The 22,017-nt window shown below is 35.8% G+C and overlaps 1 protein-coding gene across 9 annotated transcripts; it reads right to left on the bottom strand.

Moving 5' to 3' along the window:
* Positions 1–236: 236 nt before the first annotated feature.
* LOC127450056 (histone acetyltransferase KAT7-like) lies at positions 237–21,281 on the bottom strand. 9 transcript variants are annotated; one of them, XM_051713773.1, is made up of 17 exons: positions 21,073–21,280; positions 19,125–19,266; positions 16,026–16,087; positions 15,787–15,854; positions 9,728–9,907; positions 8,060–8,293; positions 7,887–7,969; positions 7,674–7,760; positions 7,395–7,493; positions 6,692–6,802; positions 4,739–4,930; positions 3,885–3,974; positions 3,582–3,722; positions 3,398–3,491; positions 2,937–3,083; positions 1,220–1,337; positions 237–1,100 (listed from the first exon to the last, which is right to left on the bottom strand). In XM_051713773.1, exons 2-17 carry the CDS (start codon positions 19,260–19,262, stop codon positions 1,094–1,096), a joined length of 1,851 nt encoding a protein of 616 aa, XP_051569733.1. In that variant the 5' UTR covers positions 19,263–19,266; positions 21,073–21,280; the 3' UTR covers positions 237–1,093. The 9 variants fall into 9 exon arrangements, 8 of the variants coding, with proteins under 8 accessions (XP_051569733.1, XP_051569731.1, XP_051569732.1 ...); XM_051713771.1 differs by having other exon boundaries at positions 1,231–1,337; positions 21,073–21,279; XM_051713772.1 differs by having other exon boundaries at positions 1,231–1,337; positions 6,713–6,802; positions 21,073–21,279.
* Positions 21,282–22,017: the final 736 nt, after the last annotated feature.

Here is a 22,017-nt window from a genome sequence, read left to right as displayed (position 1 = left end):
CTGGCATTTAAATGTATGTTCTGTGGTGTTTACAAGTGCATCATGAGAATTTCTAGCTCTGAATGAATCTGTTCTAACACAAATACCACAGAAGGCTAGCTGAACTGCAACATAGCCAAGGCATGCTATATAAATGAATGAAACTGCCACTTGATTTGTATTTTTTCATAATAGACTTTCATAAAAACAATACTTGGATGAAGGGTTTCATAATAAATCACATTTACTGCAATATGTCTGTCCCAAAATACAAATTTTAGTTTTACTTAAGCTAATGAATAAAATATTCTTTGTATTTAGTATATATTATTTAGTACAATGATTTCAGTTAAGGTCAACTTGGGCTGGAATTACATATCTTGTTTAGAGGTATCAAAAAAAAAAGAAACAAGGACCCAATTAGAAGAGACAAAAATCAGCTGAATCCCTTCAATGCTGAACTCATGCTCTTTGGCTGCTAGTGACAAGGAACATTATCATACTGATAGACTGATTTGTCCTAAAAAAAAACCATGATTTCCTTATGCCATCAGTCGAGGAATTGACTGAAACACTATAGTGGTCTGTTCACGCAAACATCCAACAGTCAAATAGTCAGTTCTCTAAAAGCGATACAGTGGTTAACATTTTGTTTAGTAAACTAACTAAAAACAACATTAAAAACAAATTGTATTTGAGTACTAAACACTGTTACTGTTGATTTGTGAAACTGTGGATAAATTAGGTGATTAGATCTTGTAGGCCACGTGCCATGAACAATGCAACATTTTCTATGCCGTGTTAAGCATGTTTTAAAAAAACTAAAGAATGATTAACGTGAAACAACTTGAAACTGTACACACAGCATAACTGTACTATGTGAAAAGTGTTTTACGCAATACAGTTATGATTGCAGTCTTACTGTAAAAAAGAAAACACTTTCCTGTGCGTTTAGCTATTCTAATAGTGACCAAGACCTGCTAAACTATAGCAAAGACTGAAGAGCATGTTGATAAGTTTTCTCAAGTTCCTTTGGGTGGGCTCCACTTCAAGGCCGCAGGGTCAATAGTCTTGTTGTTTCCACGTTTTGCCTCTTTGGTTTTCCAATCATCAATCAAATCCTAAAGATTTAAGTGCAAACTTTAGCCTCATTTATATGCATCAAAAACTACTAAATTACATAAAAATAATAAACCAATAGTTTATGTGAGCAACCTGTGCTGCTTAAATCACTACCTACATTACGATTACCTGTCTTTTTAAGATCAAGTGCTTCCCTTTCCAGTACTTCAGCATTTGGAGTGACTGTAAAGTGCTGACAATGTCTACAGGATTGACAGCTGTTTCTTCACTGATTTCTTCTCCCAAGAGTTAATATACGAGGATATACAAATGTGGAAAAACATAATGTAATATTGTTTATGACAAGCAATGACATAAATGAAGCATGCAGCATACAGTTGACGTCAGAAGTTTACATACACCTTAGCCAAATATATTTAAACATTCCCTGTCTTAGATCAGTTAGGATCACTACTTTATTTTAAGAATGTGAAATGTTAGAATAATAGTAGAGAGAATTATTTATTTCAGGTTTTATTACTTTCATCATATTCCCAGTGGGTCAGAAGTTTATATACACTTTGTTAGTGTTTGGTAGCATTGCCTTTAAATTGTTTAACTTAAGTCAAACGTTCTGGGTAGCCTTCCACAAGCTTCTCACAATAAGTTGCTGGAATTTTGGCCCATTCCTCCAGACAGAACTGGTGTAACTGAGTCAGGTTTGTAGGCTTCCTTGCTCGCACACACTTTTTCAGTTCAGCCCAGAAATGTTCTATCGGACTGAGGTCAGGGCTTTGTGATGGCCACTCCAATACCTTGACTTTGTTGTCCTTAAGCCATTTTGCCACAACTTTGGAGGTATGCATTTGGAAGACCCATTTGCGACCAAGCTTTAACTTCCTGGCTGATGTCTTGAGATGTTGCTTCAATATATCAACATAATTTTCCTTCCTCATGATGCCATCTATTTTGTGAAGTGCACCAGTCTCTCCTGCAGCAAAGCACCCCCACAACATGATGCTGCCACCCCCATGCTTCATGGTTGGAATGGTGTTCTTTGGCTTGCAAAGTAAGATCTTTGTCCCCATGTGCACTTGCAATCTGTACTCTGGCTTTTTTATGGCGGCTTTGGAGCAGTGGCTTCTTCCTTGCTGAGCAGCCCTTCAGGTTATGTCGATATAGGACTCGTTTTACTACTTGTCTACCTGTTTCCTCCAGCATCTTCACAAGGTGCTTTGCTGTTGTTTTGGGATTGATTTGCACTTTTTGCACCAAACTACATTCACCTCTAGGAGACAGAATGCATCTCCTTCCTGAGCGGTATGATGGCTGCGTGGTCCCATGGTGTTGATACATGCGTACTATTGTTTGTACAGATGAACGTGGTACCTTCAGGTGTTTGGAAATTGCTCCCAAGGATGAACCAGACTTTTTTCTGGGGTCTTGGCTGATTTCTTTTCATTTTCCCATGATGTCCAGCAAAGAGGCACTGCATTTGAAGGTAGGCCTTAAAATACATCCACAGGTACACCTCCAATCGACTTCAATTAGCCAATTAGCCAATCAGAAGCTAACTGGCTAATTGCCTAAAGGCTTGAAATCACTTTCTGGAATTTTCCAAGCTGCTTAAAGGCAAAGTTAACTTAGTGTATGTAAACTTGTGACCACCTGGAATTATGATAAAGTCAATTAAAAGTGAAACCATCTGTCTGTAAACAATTGTTGGAAAAATTACTCCTGTCATGCACAAAGTAGATGTCCTAAATGACTTGCCAAAACTATAGTTTGCTAACATGAAATCTGTGGAGTGGTTAAAAAATGAGTTTTAATGACTTCAACCTAAGTGTATGTAAACTTCTGACTTCAACTGTATATAATGCTAGAACACTATGTACCTTTAATGGAGATTTCTTTGCCCTGAAAGTTGTTTAGGTAGCGCAGCAGCACTTCTTTCCAGTAGCTCCTGTAGCTGATGAGGCCCAGGTCAGAAAGGGGGCGCTCAGGGGAGCCTACCTTCTCTTCCACTTTGGACAGAAGATAACCTATACAGACACCAGCCATCCACATATTGAGTTAACCAAGTGCATCCAATATGATCATAACACTCTTCAGGAGCTAATCTAAGTCTTTGCCATTTTCAACATGATCTTTCGCTAAGAAATTATCATTGTAATCAGCGTAACATAAATTATGCATACTGTATTATTTAAAATCAAAGGTTGCAATTGTAGATTTAAAAGCACCTTTTTGCAAGCCTCACAGCCAATACTTTGATTTAGCTAAAAGAAAACACTCGCAATGGACAAATAAGAGATGATAAAAAGGTGTACAAGTGATCTAGATCTACAGAACTCACTGAAATCAATCAGCATCTTGCCATAACCCTGCCTCATATACTGTGGCATGGTCAGGATGCAGGAGACATTGTAGTTCAGGAATGAATTCTTTTCCTAAATCCAGATATGTATTTTGATTATATTTAGACATCAAAAAATCACTTGCAATACAACTGAACTTAAAACCATACATCAACATATTACCTTGGAGAAGTATCCAACAAGGTGACAGCCCGTATTGTCAGCTTCAGTCATCACATAAAATAGGAAAGGCTCCACATCATAGTACAAAGTTTTGTGGTCCAGGAAGAGCTTGGCCAGCAGACATAGATTTTGGCAATAAATCTATGAACAGCAAATGTCAATGTCACTGAGGCGGAGTCATTTCTTGATTGCAAATTTAGCTCAACAACTCTTAAAAAGTCTAGGTGAATGTTTCCCAACTGACCTGATGATACCCAACTTAAAGGTTTCAAATAAAATCAAGAGTCCCGGTGGAACTTCTACCTTGTTCTTCTTCCCGTCCACTTCAAAAACAGATATTGACCCTTTTCTGTAAATCTCATCACCTGGTGGGTGCTTCCACACGCATTTGGCCTGATTCCAAGTGATGTAAGAGACAAGGGTTCATGAGAATGCAACACCACAAAATTATCAAAATTCTGATTCAATCTTGCAACATTACATTGTAATATTTTTCAGACACAATGCATAAGTTTCTTATATGTGTGGTTATTAGGGACATCAACAGCAATGGTTCTTTATGCCAAGTTGACACTAAAATTAAAAACGCAGATGTGAGCATGAATAGGCAAATGCACGTTGGTCAAGATGTCTATCTTGGTGAGATGTCCTGAGTGAATGTATTAAAGTGGGACCAATAAAAATCAGATTTGTGTCACAGTAGCGGATCTGTGCATTAGGTCTCACAGTCTAAATGTAGCCTTATAGACCTGCCATTGTCTATTATGTCATTAATCAAACAATGTTGACAAAAATAAGAAAACCACTCACTGTTCCTAATGAATTTATTTGTTCTTTGTTACTGACTGTTTATTTGAATAATTACTTTAAAAAAACTTGAAGCAACGTTTACTTAAGAAATGCTTGAAGGCTACATGTCATAATTTATATTAAATTGTTAACTTTCTAAATAAAGGAGTGTTCAGTAGCATCATAGTTTTTCTGTGGTATCAAGAATCATGTAATTTCACTAGTCTTCATATTGACCACTGCAATTCTGGTATCATGACAAGCCTATTGGTTTTACGTTACGCTATTAGAATATGAAGTTCATTAACAAGACAACACTAGAGCATTTACTAGTATTAATTGAACATGTAAAACATGTGTAAAGTTACCATGTGACGTCGCAGAATGGTCTGACTCTTCATGTATTTGAGGCAGAACTCGCACATGTAGAGACGGCCAAGTCGGGCATACTCTTCAGGGTACGGCGAGTGATACCAGGTGTCCAGCTCATAGCGACCAAACACAATGGTCTTGATCATGTTGCCACCCTCTGTGACCTGTCCCTGGAGCCGGAGTTTCTCCTGCAAGGACCAATCAAGAGTGGGAGAAACACTGGTCTGAAAGCAATGCAATGATGGAATGCAACCAAATGGGATATTTAAGTGTGAATGAAGAGGTAAAGGACGTTTCGAGAGTTAATTTTCACACTGCAAAATAAATAAAATAATAATTCCTTTATTAGTAATTTTGTCTTGTTTTCCAATAAAAATACCTGAATATCCTTAACCTCTTCAACTCTGGAGCATATTTTTTTTATTTATTTTTTTGCTGCTGCCTGCAATTTTTCACACCCAAATTTAAAAGCTAACCTTACAGTGAACTAATTGCATACAATTGGTCTCATTTTACAGAAACCCCCCCCCAAAAAAAAAAAAAAAAAAAAAAAAGATTCCAATAATTCATAAATAACATTGTCTCCCTTCAAAAAGTCTTATTTCAATTCACTCAATGGCAGCTAGTACTAGGAAAAATATTTTTTCCTCTATCACCTTCCATCACAATATCCAATCTGAAATGTAGAGGGCACACTAACACAGCTGAGCCTTCACACAGGTGCTCAGTTTCATTGAATATCTCAGCTTCTGAGTTGTCTAGAAACAATCTAGGTGTCATTGGAAAGCTGAGATCCTTAGCTTTCAGATGATGCATAACATTTCATTATCATAGATGAGAACCTATTTTGCTGATGATATGTTTCTCATGCTGCTTCTACCAGACTGCATATTTAGTTCTGGACTTTTGAGACAAAACCTTGGATAATTTACACAAGCAAGCTAACAGACAAGTAAACAATGGCTCATTTGAAAGAAAACAACCCAATGAGTTGATATACAGTTTGTGGCTATTTGGGTCTTACAGAAATTATATTCCACTTTGTGATTATTTTGAAAATCTTTCGAACTGTGGTATTAGGGCAACAAAATAAACTATAAACTGTACTGTCACATTACTGAGAATGAGATGTATGAGTTGTCTATTTAAGTGTTATGTGAAAGACTTTAATAGCCATAATAACATTTCTAAATCATTACTCATTTGCGAGAAATTGCAACATGGATGTTTTCATGCCTTATTTTGTTATTTTATGTAAAATAAATGCAAAAGTGATGGTGTTCTCTGAAAAGTTCAGATTCTAAACTTATTTTCAGCATAAACCTTTTTTGCTATATAGAGTCTCCAGACCCGCCCACACAGAGTTGAACAAGTTCAATCAAGATACATTTACTTCAGAAGCAAAACTACTTTAGATATTAGGCCTTTTTTTCAGAACATTTATCTTATTTTCATTTTTAAGACAGAAATCAAACTAATTTTAGCAAGATTTAAGCTTAAAACAAGAAAAAATGTTTAAAGGATGTTTAGATATTTTTACTGGTTGCCTGAAAATGTCTGTTTAAGAACTGTTCAATTGATTAAAAACATTTTTTTTTTTGGCAATGCAGAAGAGAAGGAAATGTGGAAATGAAAGTCATCAAACATAACAGGAGAAAATAAGAAGGTACATGTAATGTCAAGTGATTAATCCACTTTTAAGGAAAGGAATAGTTGGCATGACTGATAATGTATTGTACTTTGAGAGTGACACTGATATGGCATGGATGAGAAAGACAGAAAGGAAGCAGTGTTGAAGCGATAGTGGAAAAGAGTCCAGCATAGGCCATTAAACAACCCAGAGAGCAATGAGCGGGGTCAACCACCCATGATCTTTACAGATTCATGAAAAAGAGAGAGGGGAAGGAAAACAAAAAGAGGGAGAAAGTGTCATGAGTTTTCTCTCTTACAAGATCATCCGAGGCACGTGCCTGGGCTTTTTTAAAGAGCTCCAGGTCATAGTCACTTGTGATGTTCTCCAGCAGGGGCTCCCAACTGCTGCCATGGGTCTGGCTGTGATCCTGAATAAAGAGATAGTACAAAACAACCAATTTTATTTTTGTAAAACTAAAAATTATTATTTTTATTTTTCAGTCCTGATTTTTATTTGTTGTTGTATTTATACTTTTTCACTCATTAATGACTACTTAATAATTAGACTTCAACTGTAAAAACATAAAATTCAGTTTGAATATTTAAATAACAATAATAACTACTACTATTTATTATTATTTATGCAAAGCTGTTTTGCGATCTAGACAGTCACAAATTTGATTTCCCATTGTTTTTTTTTTGTTTTTTTTTTGAGTGGTGTGATATTTACGGTTAGTTCTCACTAAAAGAGAGTGAATGGCTGTTATGTACAAAACTGCATTGCTATTCTTTAGAAACCCACAAAATTATGCCATTTATAAGCAGACCCAATATTAAAGAACCGATAACCGATTAAAGGGATAATTCACCCAAAATGTAAAATTCTCTCAGCATTTACTCTGAAACTGAATTATTCATAATAGTTGAATAAGCTGAGTGATACATCACCCACCACACAGTCTATAAATTAGTTTTGTTGAGTTCTGAGTGTGACAAATGATCTCATATTCCAACACTCACCATGTACTTATCTTTTTGCTCTTTTAGAGGAACAGAATTTCTCTTCCTCCTCATTTCTGTCACTTTTTCCTTGTACCGCAGCTGTTGCTCTGATTGGGCCTGGAGGGGACGTAACTCAAAGAATGTGAGTGCTAGTTAAAGCTTTATTAACATGTAACTAACCTGTAGTAATCACTGCAAACCACCTCTTAGAGAACATAAGAAAATGGGGATCATGTTTATGAGCACATGCGATTCCAAGTGTGAGTACATAAAGCTATATATTTGTTTTGGCTTCACCTGCTGCCGAGCAGAATGTCGGTTCTCATCCTGTCGTTGTGACAGGGTCCTCTCCTCCACATGTTTGTCACGAGAGCTTGCCTTCACCTGAGTAAATGTTATTTTGATAAATCTGTCTGGTTTGGCATCTAACTGATAACTATTCTGATAAAACAATCCCCTGTGAAGTTCGATCTAGCTAAAACAATAATCAATTACCATAATCAACATTACCTTACACTTATCTGCTGAAAGGTTATGGTACAGTGGGCATCCAGATATTGAGAAGTGCCTTTCATGTTTTCCTGTCAAATGTCCTGAAAAAGGAACATAGGTTGAAACAAAATGTTTGAGCATTTGAATACCACATTAAAATTTGACACAAAGAGGACCTGGAATCCAATTACCAAGTGAGTTACAACCAGGTGTGGGACATTTCATGTTGAAGTTGTAGCTCTCATGAAAGCGGCGGCGTTTGGGACGGTGAGCAAGGCCACATTCTTTTAGCGACAACTCCTTTGCTAGACTCTCATCATGAGACACATTTGGGCTGGACATGTCAATGTCTGACTCAGAGGAATGAGCGTTGCCTGTAGGCGTTCTAGGTGGGGACTCTTCATGGTCTACCTCATGTTTACTGTCTGTATTACCAACACACGAGAAGACACGGCTGTATCAACTTTATTTTTTATCAACAGTATTATAGCTGTTATGATTCAAATTAAATCATCAATTCAATAGAGTAAATCATTTCAAAGAAAAGAGAAAATAAAAAGGTGAGCGCTAAGATTTAACCACCAACAGTGCAAACCATTTCACTCAAAATCTTTAGATTATAGAGAGTGTTAATCAAGTCAATCAGAAATATACAGAATAAAAATGGTTATCTTGTTAATATAACAAGCTAGATGGATCAAGGCACATTTAAATGGTGAAAACTGTCCTTAAAAACTGTTTATTGTTGCTGTTCCAGAGTGTGTTTTTGCCAGTGATAACAGAAAGACTATATTCTGTCAGTTTACTGTCCTTGTGATTAATTTCCTTTAGACAAATTGAATCCTTGAATGGTCTTAATGATCAAGTCACACTGTTGAACTCACTGTATCAAACTGACCCGGCTTTTTAAATCACAGTTCAGCAGTCACAATTAGCAAATATTCTCCCAAATAATTGTTTTATCAACAATAACTAACTGTTCACTAATTTAAAAATGTAAAATAATTTTTATACAGAAAATGCTCCAAATTTACATTAGAATATATGTATAGTATGTATTTATGTGTGTGTGTGCATGTGTGTTTGTGGATGGGTGGGTGGGGCTGTGTGTGCCTGAAATTATGAGTATAAGTGTACTTATAAATAAAATGTTGGACTATTTACAGCTTTCTCGTAAGTCTTTAACTGAACCGGGTCAAATTGACCCAGATGACCTTCTTAGATACTTTTTCATAGCTTGTTAATAAATCCACGAACTAAAAAATAAAATTAAAATAAAATTACTTTGCCAGATTCAGGTCACCTCCGTGGAGGATGTCATGAAGTTTCAGGCCAAAAAGTTAAAAGTTAAGTTGATGTAAATGAGTGTTAAAAGTTCAAACGTGTCAAACTGACCCGTAAGTCCATTCAAGGGTTAAAGTCACAGTTTCAAACAATCCTTCCTGTTATTGGATCTGATTGTAATGTCGTATTTTATAACATAGTAAAATGAGTTAACTATTTTAGGGTGTGTATTTTTTTTTAACTACATTTAAAAAATAATTGAAGGGTGGTGCGAATCAATTCACACTACAGCAAAATGACAACTGAAAAAATAAGCAATGGTCATGGAGTAATATGTATAGTAATATAAAGCCCAAACCCTATGTAGTAATCCAAATAGTATTTTTTTTAAATATATTAACAAAAACAGGGCAAAGGGGAATAAATGTAAAACTGGCAAAAACAATCTTTCACTTGTCCCAAAGAAAGAAATACACAAAGCAAATAAAGGAAAGCATACGTGAGAAAAGCAAAGCATGGAGATACTCAAACGAGGGAAGGCGTGAGTGAAGAACCATGCGGTTTTCTCCTCCTACCCCTCTCTGAGATTTCCCCATGCTGCTCCGTGTCTGAGCCAGAAGAGCGACTCTGCCGCAGGGGGTATTTCTTGGGTGAGACTGTCACCCCCTGTTGTTGACTACGTGTCACACGACGGGTGGAAAAGTTCACAACCTCTTCTGAAACCAGGGTAGAAGCATTCCCCACAGGACTTGAATCTAGAAACAAAGCTCTCAGGTTTGTACGTTTGTTTGTTCATTTTTGTTTTAATTCATCTATCATGCTTCCTAACAATCAACCTATCAAAGCATTCAATTTGTGAAACCGCTGTAGAACTAAAACCTTTTCTGTCAAATTGAACATTTGGAATGGAATATTTAGTTTGTGGATTCTATATGGAGCTAAATTCATGACTAAAGTCTTTGAAGCATAAAAGCATGTCGAATTGCTCTAATCGAAAAAATAAATGCAATGTATTATCAGTGCTTGCATTTAAATGCATTGAATTTACAGTGCTTGCATTTAAATGCGTTGCATTTACAGTGCTTGAATTCTGGGAGGCTGAAATTTAACATGGTTGTATTTTTAACCATTGAATTTTTCATTCGGAAACATTTCACAACTAATTTCATTATTAAAAATTAAACAATAAATATTCACCTTCCAAAGTTTGTTTCCGAAATATTCAGTTCATTTGAAAATACCATCTAGATTTTTCAACAGGTAAAATTCAGCCTATTCTATTTCGCTTAACAAAATTCACTTCCTCAAATTCAGTGGTTCAAATTCGGTTGGAAATTCAACCTTCCACATCCAGGGACTGGAGGAAAAGCAGCAGAGTACCGATGCACAATCTCAGCCTGGTGCTATTCGTTCTCACCAGTAGGTGGTGCAATGCAATCGGGTGTTGACTGCTGAAGACCAATGCTACAGGTAGAGAGAACAGCCTTGTACATTTTGATAGTTTGTTTTTTCAAAATTGTTCATGGGTAGAAAATAGATACATATTTGATTTGCAAATGTGAGTGGGCATGAAACACACCTTTCCACTGATTGGTCAACCCGCATCAACATCCGTTCCTCAATGCCGTGCAACAGAACAATTATCCACCGCTGCTCAACTTTTAATGTAACTACATATTATCTCTCTTTCAATAAGCAACCGGAATAAGGAATGCCTGTGACACAAACCGTAGCCTACTAGTTAGGGAAGGGTCTATAGACAGGGTTTCGTGCCAACATTTTTTTGCGTAGGCATGGGTTCTGCAACCTACGTGTGCCAGAGAAATATTAGTTGTCTGTTTTAGAAATAGCCTACTGATGTCCCTCACATCTGCATGAAAACAATTTCTAAGCCTACTTCTTAGACACACAGCCTGTTTTATTTAGCTGTCAGCTACCAAAATCAAAATCTCTATCAAAAGGTGTGGCAAACTCAGATGTTTGAAGTGCTGATTGCTGTATAGGTAGGCATTACATATAATGTAGTAGGGTGACCAGTCCCGGATTGGAAAGTTTTGTCTCATTTCACTTATTTGTCCATGGCTGGTTTTCCCAAGGCACTAAGTAGAACGTTAGTATCACTAAAGTAGTACTTAATCTCTTCGGCGCGTTTCCCAAAAAGCATCAAAGTAGTAAAGTAAAAACTAAGTAAATTAAGGAGGGCTTTGAACCGCTCTAAAGTCATAAGTGCAACTTAAATGTTTCTTTCTCTCATTTTCAAAGTTTATCTGAGAATAAGGAACATTTAATAACTTGTATTGATATATTTGGATCATTGGAAAGCCATAGCCAGAAACAAGGCTTTGGGTGTGCCAAGGGAAAACTGGGTTCAAAAACTGAAGCACAAAAAAGTGCATTTTTTTTGTAACTTTAACAATAATTGCCATTCACAACTGTAACCATTTTTTTTGCGCTAAATTTCTTTTCTATTTAGCCCCGCGTTACATTATAATGAATTTATTAACCTTAACAAATTAAAGACACTTTTATCAATGGAGTTGGTAGGCCTGTCCAAATATTAGGCTTAATATTTAGTCATAAAATGTGATTAATTTATTTTAGAATGTTACATAATTATTTTCCAAAATCCAGAAGACAAATGCACAGGTACAATGAAGGGTGAAGGGACAATTTGCTGATAAATAGTACTACACCAGGTTTTACATTCACTGATTCAAAAATGTAATTTAGGAAAATAAATAAATGTGTGATGCATTTTATAAAATAGAAAAATGACAATATCATGTGCATTCAGTTTCTAGCAAAAGAAAAACTTTTGGCAACATTAGAGACCCTTATTATGATTCACATTGCATGTGTTCACATATATGCATTTCTATCATTAATCTCTATAACGGTGAGCATCAATCTGAAACCCCATTTTACCTATGTCATCATTATTTAATTTAACATGCCCAAAGCCGAGCGCTTCCGAAGCAGCGCGAGTCTGAGCTCTACCCCGTTAAGCCTTCAGAATTTCTACAGAATTCCTCAACAGTGCAGTGAATAGGCAGATTGTCAGATTCATCAGCCAATCAGATTGATTTATTTGTTCTTGGAGGGTGTGATCTTTAGGAGTATATCCCAGTCGAAGCTTTCTAGCTGGCCTTGAGTGATGCATTCATGCTTTAAGTGATGTACATTATTTGAAAGCGAAGAGTACGAGGTCTAGCTGATGAGTCGGCTGTCATCACTGCTGCTATCGACATTGAGAAAGAGATCCTTATGGATTTAAAAACCTGAGATGTAAACAGGAAAGGAGGGCTGATTTTCACTTCAAGTAAATTGGTAAGTGCTTTTTGCATTGTTAAAGCAACATCAAGATTTTTCTAAGTGTAAATTAGGCTGGCTGGAACAGTCAGGGTCAGTTTAAGTTTTGAAAAGTAACTGTGTACCCTTACGAAACAAAAATATTGCAAGCAACATTTAGGTCGTAAATATAATTAGATAGCTTTTTCCTGGTATTAGACCTTATTGGTTTTGGCTTTCGTGCATGGACGTGTTTTAAAAATGTCAATTGGTATTATTATTTGGCTGCAGTGTAATGTATGATGTTCATAGGCATAGGTTGTCTTATTAATTGTGAAACAGTGGTTTCTTTATGGCATGAATCGCACTGAAGGCCTAGACTTAAAATGCACGGCCCACCACTGCTATACACACACACACACACACACACACACACACATATATATATACAGGTGCATCTCAATAAATTAGAATGTCGTGGAAAAGTTCATTTATTTCAGTAATTCAACTCAAATTGTGAAACTCGTGTATTAAATAAATTCAATGCACACAGATTGAAGTAGTTTAAGTCTTTGATTCTTTTAATTGTGATGATTTTGGCTCACATTTAACAAAAACCCACCAATTCACTATCTCAAAAAATTAGAATACATCATAAGACCAATAAAAAAAACATTTTTAGTGAATTGTTGGCCTTCTGGAAAGTATGTTCATTTACTGTATATGTACTCAGTACTTGGTAGGGGCTCCTTTTGCTTTAATTACTGCCTCAATTCGGCGTGGCACGGAGGTGATCAGTTTGTGGCACTGCTGAGGTGGTATGGAAGCCCAGGTTTCTTTGACAGTGGCCTTCAGCTCATCTGCATTTTTTGGTCTCTTGTTTCTCATTTTCCTCTTGACAATACCCCATAGATTCTCTATGGGGTTCAGGTCTGGTGAGTTTGCTGGCCAGTCAAGCACACCAACACCATGGTCATTTAACCAACTTTTGGTGCTTTTGGCAGTGTGGGCAGGTGCCAAATCCTGCTGGAAAATGAAATCAGCATCTTTAAAAAGCTGGTCAGCAGAAGGAAGCATGAAGTGCTCCAAAATTTCTTGGTAAACGGGTGCAGTGACTTTGGTTTTCAAAAAACACAATGGACCAACACCAGCAGATGACATTGCACCCCAAATCATCACAGACTGTGGAAACTTAACGCTGGACTTCAAGCAACTTGGGCTATTAGCTTCTCCACCCTTCCTCCAGACTCTAGGACCTTGGTTTCCAAATGAAATACAAAACTTGCTCTCATCTGAAAAGAGGACTTTGGAACACTGGGCAACAGTCCAGTTCTTCTTCTCCTTAGCCCAGGTAAGACGCCTCTGACGTTGTCTGTGGTTCAGGAGTGGCTTAACAAGAGGAATACGACAACTGTAGCCAAATTCCTTGACATGTCTGTGTGTGGTGGCTCTTGATGCCTTGACCCCAGCCTCAGTCCATTCCTTGTGAAGTTCACCCAAATTCTTGAATCGATTTTGCTTGACAATCATAAGGCTGCGGTTCTCTCGGTTGGTTGTGCATCTTTTTCTTCCACACTTTTTCCTTCCACTCAACTTTCCGTTAACATGCTTGGATACAGCACTCTGTGAACAGCCAGCTTCTTTGGCAATGAATGTTTGTGGCTTACCCTCCTTGTGAAGGGTGTCAATGATTGTCTTCTGGACAGTCATGGCAGTCTTCCCCATGATTGTGTAGCCTAGTGAACCAAACTGAGAGACCATTTTGAAGGCTCAGGAAACTTTTGCAGGTGTTTTGAGTTGATTAGCTGATTGGCATGTAGCCATATTCTAATTTTTTGAGATAGTGAATTGGTGGGTTTTTGTTAAATGTGAACCAAAATCATCACAATTAAAAGAACCAAAGACTTAAACTACTTCAGTCTGTGTGCATTGAATTTAATACATGAGTTTCACAATTTGAGTTGAATTACTGAAATAAATGAACTTTTCCACGACATTCTAATTTATTGGGATGCACCTGTATATATATATATATATATATATATATATATATATATATATATATATATATATATATATATATATAAAAATAAAAAAATGTTTTTTTTTTAAATACACAAATATATTCCCATGTATCCTATGTAAGGTCACGAAGGTACAGGAGCCTGTCCCAGGAACATGTTTTTTTTTATTTTTTTATTTTTTTTATCTAACATTAGAAAAGCTGAAAACTGAGCTTTGACTTTTACAAATGAAGATAGAAAGATATGTCTCTGTATATTAATAGAATTTAATATACTGTTAGCCTAGATAAGAATATGTGAATTTTTATTAAATTTTTTATGTCTGTCAATTACATTTCTGATTTAAAAAATCCTTGACTGTGCAGATGTCCTTGGTTTTTTAAAATTATTTACTTCAGCACCGGACATTAATACGCAGATATTGACGTAGTTCAGGAAACGCAGGTAAATAAATAAATAAATAAATAAGGCTCAGTTTTCATAATGGTACAACGTTAAATTAAAAAATATACATTCCAGCAAATCATTTTAATGGAATAATTGCATCTTACATATTAAATGTCTCATTACTTTGATAAACTGTGAAAGATGCCAGAACTTAAGAGCGGTTCAAGAGCGTTAATTTACGAACATTTTTACGAACTACTTAAATAACAATGCTTTTGGGAAACGCGACTAAGAGATTAAGTACTACTTAAGTGCTACTAATGTCCTACTTAGTGCTTCGGGAAACCCAGCCACGGTTAATAATAATAATAATAATGCATAAAATAGATATATAAACGGATGAATAGATAAAATAAAATCAGAGAGAGCAGAAAAATGTCAATGACTTTTCTCATTGTCTCCTCTTCCTTTCTGACACCCAAGGGTGCTCTCGCCCACACCACACGTTGTGCAGCACCACATTTCTGTCACCGTTATCACCTCTAGGAGTAAAGAGCAGACCTCTCAATTGGTGAATGTCCCTAAAGCGCAGGTTCCACGTCTCCTTGTTTGGCGCTCCGCGATAACAAAGTGAGTTATATTCAATTAATGTCATTGGCAGGACTATACGGCCTTCACTGTGTTCATTGATCCCGGAAGCTTTCATCTTAACCCACAGAGCAATTTATGAAAACTAAACATTACAAATGCACATAAATGCACACCTGATGAACGAAGCATTGATTGTGTAAAATAAATACACAATCGTTCTGCACAAATCTATTGCAAAACAAAATGTAATTATGTAGTTAATTAGGATGAATATATCTTTAAACATTTCCAGGGAGGTAAATGACAAATGATTATAAAGTTATGCACAAATATAATGATGTTACCATGATGAGCAGCACTGGCCACCCAGACTGACGGCTGGTCCACCCAATCAAATCTGCCAGAATATAAGCTACTAATAGTTTGCAAATAAAAATAAACTGCATTTTGTTACACGCAAAATATCTCACATGATAATAATCATATTCCTGTTAGAAAATGTAGTTAGACAATTGTTTTTATTTCAAATAAGAAAATGTATATGGTTTGGGTGAATTGAAATGGGTGGTGTCGTGCTTCTTACCAAATCGGTCTGTTCCGCTCAGCAGATAACTGATCACGTTTTGTCTCTATCGAAGCAGGCTCCTTAACATCCAACACACAAACAACAGCCACATATGAGCAATAATAGGCTGACCGCATCCTCTTTTACCCGAACCTGTCATTTTTTCGGACTTCTGGTTAATTGTCTGGCATAATCAATGTTGCTGTCTACACCGGGTGCGCAATGCGCCACGACGGTTTGAAGCTGTCTACACTGGACGTATCAAAGTGAAAGTTCTAAAGGCCGTTACACACTAGCAAGCCTTTAGAACGTTTGCTTTTACGAGTATCTAGGTCATTTTCAATGAGAGGCATGTGGAAGGCAGCAAATCGTGGGCGGATTTGCTAGCAGCACGGATGCGGCGTGCAAGCAGTGCTCGTGCACCCAATATCCTGTCACTTTCATGTGCACGGCTCTTTGCGACGGGCACCGCGACAGGTAAAATGTTACATTTTTTTCATTTTACTGAGCCTCTGCAGCAGTCATTGAAAGGCTTATTATTCACAGCCAATCGTACAACAATTTACTGAGCTCATATCAGATTGCTGAAAACATGGAAGAAAAGATACATGTCATTAAAATTCCCAAAATACATGATCCTTCGAAAATCTCATAAAGAGATATTATTTGAAAGCCAGGGCTTGGGAGCGTATGAGTGCACAAGTAGATTTACCAGGTTAAAATAAACTGCTAAATGAAACCTAATTTTAAAATGAACTGATTTCAATGGGTGACATGTCGTCAATGCTAATCATAAACCATACCCAAAAATATTTAACTTAATTCAAATGAAACAATAAACAACAAATTAAAATAAATGCTGCGCTAAATTTGTATCAGGTTTCCTCGTAGGCAAATCAACGACAGACAAATCAACAATAAACACAAGTGCGTTTTTTATTTTATCATTTGTTTATCTCATGTAACATCCGATTATGATTCAACTGACTTCTATTATTTAACTGACTATCTGCTGATTTTATTTAACTACTACATGAAGTGCAACAGTTAAAGAAACAAAGTGAGCCAAGTTTAAAATCATATGGCAACGGCCCCCCTGAAACCGCGACGCGAGCACTGCCTACACTGCACAAAACGCATGTGTAATGAGGGAGTGAGAGCTTTAAATCTCTTGACATTTCTCTTAATTTATGTACGTTGTTTTGCACTATTTTCTTTGCATGCCATTTCTTTCTAAGCTGCCATTGCTTCTAAGCACTTAAAATTGAAATGGAGAGTGCTCCCACCCAAGTGCATTGATCATGAGAAACAAAGGCTGTGTGCTTTTCCAATAACTATGGGTCTTAGCTCTTAAGAGCATTCTCTACATGCGAAGTTGCGAATGTTCTTTCCTTTTTCTCATGCGCTTCCCAAACCTGCACTTAACACGAATGTGCGATGCACTTTTAAGTGCTTCTTTGCTGTCCATTGTGAAGTGCTGAAATCTGACCGTATAGTGTCACTCATTCATAGATTTGTGCATGAAATTATAAATATTTGTAATTTAGCATGCTAAGTAAAGTTCAAACTTATTTTCTTAAATAATTAAACTAATAAACTACATAATTAAATACATATTTTTTTATAATTTTTGCGCTGGAGGCTACGATCCACAGTTTTTACACAATCACTGATTTGTTCATCAAATGTGTGTTTGCAATGTTTAATTTATCATCTGTGGGTGCAAGCTTTTAGGGTCTGTGAAGATTTAAAAAGTATAAAGAGGTTAACGTGTTGGCAGGCCTATTTCATTTGCACAATAGGGCAGTGGAAGCACTAATTAGGGTAAATATGCACTACCGTTCAAAAGTTTGGGGTCACTTGCCTGAAATGTTTCTCATGATCTTAAAAATCTTTTGATCTCAAGGCGTATACTTAAATATTTGAAATCAATTTTGTAGACAAAAATATATAATTGTGCCAACATATGAATTTATTTAATTACAATTCTAAAATTTTATTTAAAAAAAAAGTTTTTGAAATGGATGACTTGGACCGAATAATTAAGAAAAGCAGTCACTAAGTGCCCAGCATATAGATGGGAACTCCTTCAATACTGTTTAAAAAGCATCCCAGGGTGATACCTCAAGAAGTTGGTTGAGAAAATGTCAAGAGTACATTTCTGCAAAATCTAGGCAAAGTGTGGCCACTTTGAAGATGCTAAAATATAACAGTTTTTATTTATTTTGGATTTTTTTTTAGTCACAACATAATTCCCATAGTTCCATTTCTATTATATCACAGTTATGATGACTTTACTATTATTCTAAAATGTGAAAAAATAAAATAAAGAAAGAATGAGTAAGTGAACCTAAACTTTTGAACAGTAGTGTACAAACATTAATTGATTAAGCCTAGTTCCACATCCCAGATGAGGAAGGTTGAATTTCCAACCGAATTTGAACCACTGAATTTGAGGAAGCGAATTTTGTTAAGTGAAATAGAACAGGCTGAATGTTACCTGTCGAAAAATCTAGATGGTATTTTAAAATGAACTGAATATTTTGGAAACAAACTTTGGAAGGTGAATATTTATTGTTTAATTTTTAATAATGAAATTAGCTGTGAAATGTTTCCAAATGAAAAATTCAATGCTTAAAAATACAACCATGTTAAATTTCAGCCTCCCAAAATGCAAGCGCTGTAAATGCAATGCATTTAAATGCAAGCACTGATAATACAATGCATTTATTTTTTCGATTAGAGCAATTCAATATGCTTTTACGCTTCAAAGACTTTAGTCATGAATTTAGCTCCATAATTCTATCTGTTTTACAATGTTAAGAAATCCAAAAATATGTCCACACAACTTTGATCACCTCACCTCAATATATTGCGGTGTAAATGTCTATTTTCTTTTTTTTTTTTTTTAATTTTGGGTCAGGAGTAGTGTAGCTTTTCTAGTAACTGCAATGGTCTGAACACTAGATGCCTGTACTTCTCCTTTATGTTACTGATTAAAGACAAACATCAGTGCCAGTTATATACACCTATAAAAAATTCAGCATTATTAGTAAATCATGTTTTTACTAAAGAACTCTTACAGCAGTGACAACTGCTAGTATCAGGGTAGTCTACCTTGTGAGTTGCGTATGAGTCGCAGTGAGGAGCGAGTGAGGCGGGTATTCCTGACTGTGTGGGCGTCACTCTCAGAGCTGTCTGTGTGCTCAGCAGAGAAGTCTGAATCCTCCGTACCTTCAGAGCTACTGCCAGCATTTCTCTAAGTGTCCAAAACATCAAAGCCTAGTTTAGTGACTGAATATACACTGTATATTTTGTTTTACACAGACACTGCATCGCATTTGAATTCACACAAGTGCAAGACGATATGTGCTTTATATTTTTTCAACATACTCATTTGATAAAAACAACAGTTCTCACTCCAGTTTACTTGATTGGTTGGGACAAACTCCATCACTGAGTTGTAGCTCGTTAGTTTAAACTAGGTTAATTCATATATAAATGGATTGAATTTAATGAAGATCTAACTAAAATGTCATCCCTTGGGCCATGATGCTTTTAACATCTTTGCACATAGTTTTAGGACAGCCCTCACTTTGCAGCAAGGACTAAAAATGGTTCAAGGAATGAAAATTGAAACCAAAAACATACTAATTTTTAGCAGAACGGAACTAAAAAGGGGAACTAAATCCTTTTCAAATGTTCTGGAGTGAAAACTTTATTTTTAAATGCTGGTAACCGGTTAACATCCGGTTAAGTTTGTTACGATAATTTTTTCATGAAACCAAAGACTAAAGGGTTTATCACAGTAAATTTTCGGAATTTCACCACTTCATGTTTCCTGAAAAAAAAAAAAGAGAGGCCTCTCTATTTTTAGCAGAACATAAGTATGTGCTTCAATTCTGAAGGACATTGGCGCACCGCTAGTTAAAAAAACAATTTTTTTACGTTTAGTCCAAACGTCCCCATGCAGTGTGTACGTGTATGCAGGAGAGAGAGATGTAGGCTAATAATTGATTTTTGGGGGCCAAATTTATATTTTCAATATTTTTGGTGATGTATTTAAAATTAATAATACATTTATTGAAAAGACATTACTTTCTATAGGCTACTTGTTATGATTTCTGTCATGAAAATTCCCCCACATGGGAAAAAATTTCATTGCAATTTTTTTGCTTAATTTCGGTGAGTCAAGTCCCTTATTTTGAGCTTGTTTTTTCAAAACAGTTGCCTTATTTCTCTTGTGAGATCTGGAAACACTGCAACTAGTATATCAGTCACCCTTAGCACATAATACTGTTATTTTAAAAAATAATATTATTAACTGTTCTTTTTATTTTATTTATATTTTTTTCGTTCTAACTGGTTACCATTTGGAAAGGAGGCTGCGGAATGCCAGAACTGGAACGGGGGAAAAAAAATACAGTTTCTGCTCAGAGTGAACCGAAATGAAAAACATTTAGTATTTAGTCCCTGCTTTGCAGCATTATTTTAGGTGAGTTATAACAAACACCCAAATTAATTCCAAAGACTATACTTACCATTAGAATATGTATACCTATTTATCCTGACAGTATATACTGCATAAAAAATGTGCAATGGCTTTGAGAAAAATTACCATATTTTAACTTTTTTCCATTTATTACAACAACATTATGTTTGAATTGATGACACAAAAATAGTAAATAACTTTATGATGGGGCAAAAAATAAAAATATATATATTATTTTTTATCGTTAGTAATTAAAGACAAACAATCTCTTACGATGTAATTACAAAAATAGTCGATCAATTTCCTGGTTAATAAGGGGCCTAAACTGGCCAGTCTGCACATTCACTACACAAGCAATTTAACTTGAGGCTGCATTCAAAAAAAGATGTCATCCAACACAAGATAATGTTTGTTTTTGATGATTAAAAGAGGCGCCCAGCATGCATGCTGTTGTGTCTCGTGCATGTCTGACTCGTGCAGGTGAAAGCTCCGTGAAGCATTCTCGTGATGCTGAGCACAGACTACTGTATATAAACATGAACGCAGCTGGCCTGAAAGATGATGCAGTCCTACCTTCCGCCGTGGCATAGCGCGTCTTCAGTTATCAGTCCTGCAGACGATTCGGAGGGTATAATTTCTGCCTTATTTCTTCATGCAGTTAGATGATATAAAACTGTTGCTGACCGAATACAAGCTGAGGGGAAACATTAATTACGAACAGGGAAACAGTACGAGGTCATGACTGCGCTCCTCTGTTTACACTATGAACACTTCCGGTAGAGAATTCTAACGTAAAGGTCTCGTAGAAAATGATAAACAGCAACGATTGTTTACACATTGGCCAATTTATTTACCCTAATCCTACCTGTTTACTGCATTTAAAAGTTTATCAAGTAAAAGACACAAAGAAAAATGACATTATATTTATCAATGTATTACAGTTGTCTTGGTCCTGCCACTAGATGGAAATATTGATCCTTTATGTGATACTGATTAAGACTAATTTCAGTGCCTTATATTTTCACATCCTTTTCATCCTTTTTTTTTTTTTTTTTTTTTTTTTTTGTTACACCAGAACTTTTGCGTTCCTTATCACTTGTTCAGTAAGTCATATAACATAATATGTGTAGTAATTAATAACATTGTATTCATAACGTTTTGGGCAGCTTCATATAATAAATAAATAATAATTATAACATTTTTTATAATATAAAGTTAATTTTATGTTATAACCAGTGTTGGGGAGTAACGGAATACATGTAACGGGAATACGTATTTAAAATACAAAATATAAGTAACTGTATTCCACTACAGTTACAATTTATATCACTGGTAATTAGAATACAGTTACATTCAAAAAGTATTTTGATTACTGAAGAGATTACTTTGCATTTTATTGACATTTGTTTCATTTAATATTTAGTCCTTTCAGATGGAAAACATTTATACATATAAATGATGCGATCCAAAGTACATTTGAACAGCGGTGAAACACTTTCTTATGATGTGTTACATTCA

The sequence above is a fragment of the Myxocyprinus asiaticus genome, chromosome 13, assembly GCF_019703515.2.
Source record: "Myxocyprinus asiaticus isolate MX2 ecotype Aquarium Trade chromosome 13, UBuf_Myxa_2, whole genome shotgun sequence".
Taxonomy (NCBI): Eukaryota; Metazoa; Chordata; class Actinopteri; order Cypriniformes; family Catostomidae; genus Myxocyprinus; species Myxocyprinus asiaticus.
Note: the sequence above shows the minus strand (reverse complement) of the source record. Positions and strands in the feature narration are given on the sequence as shown.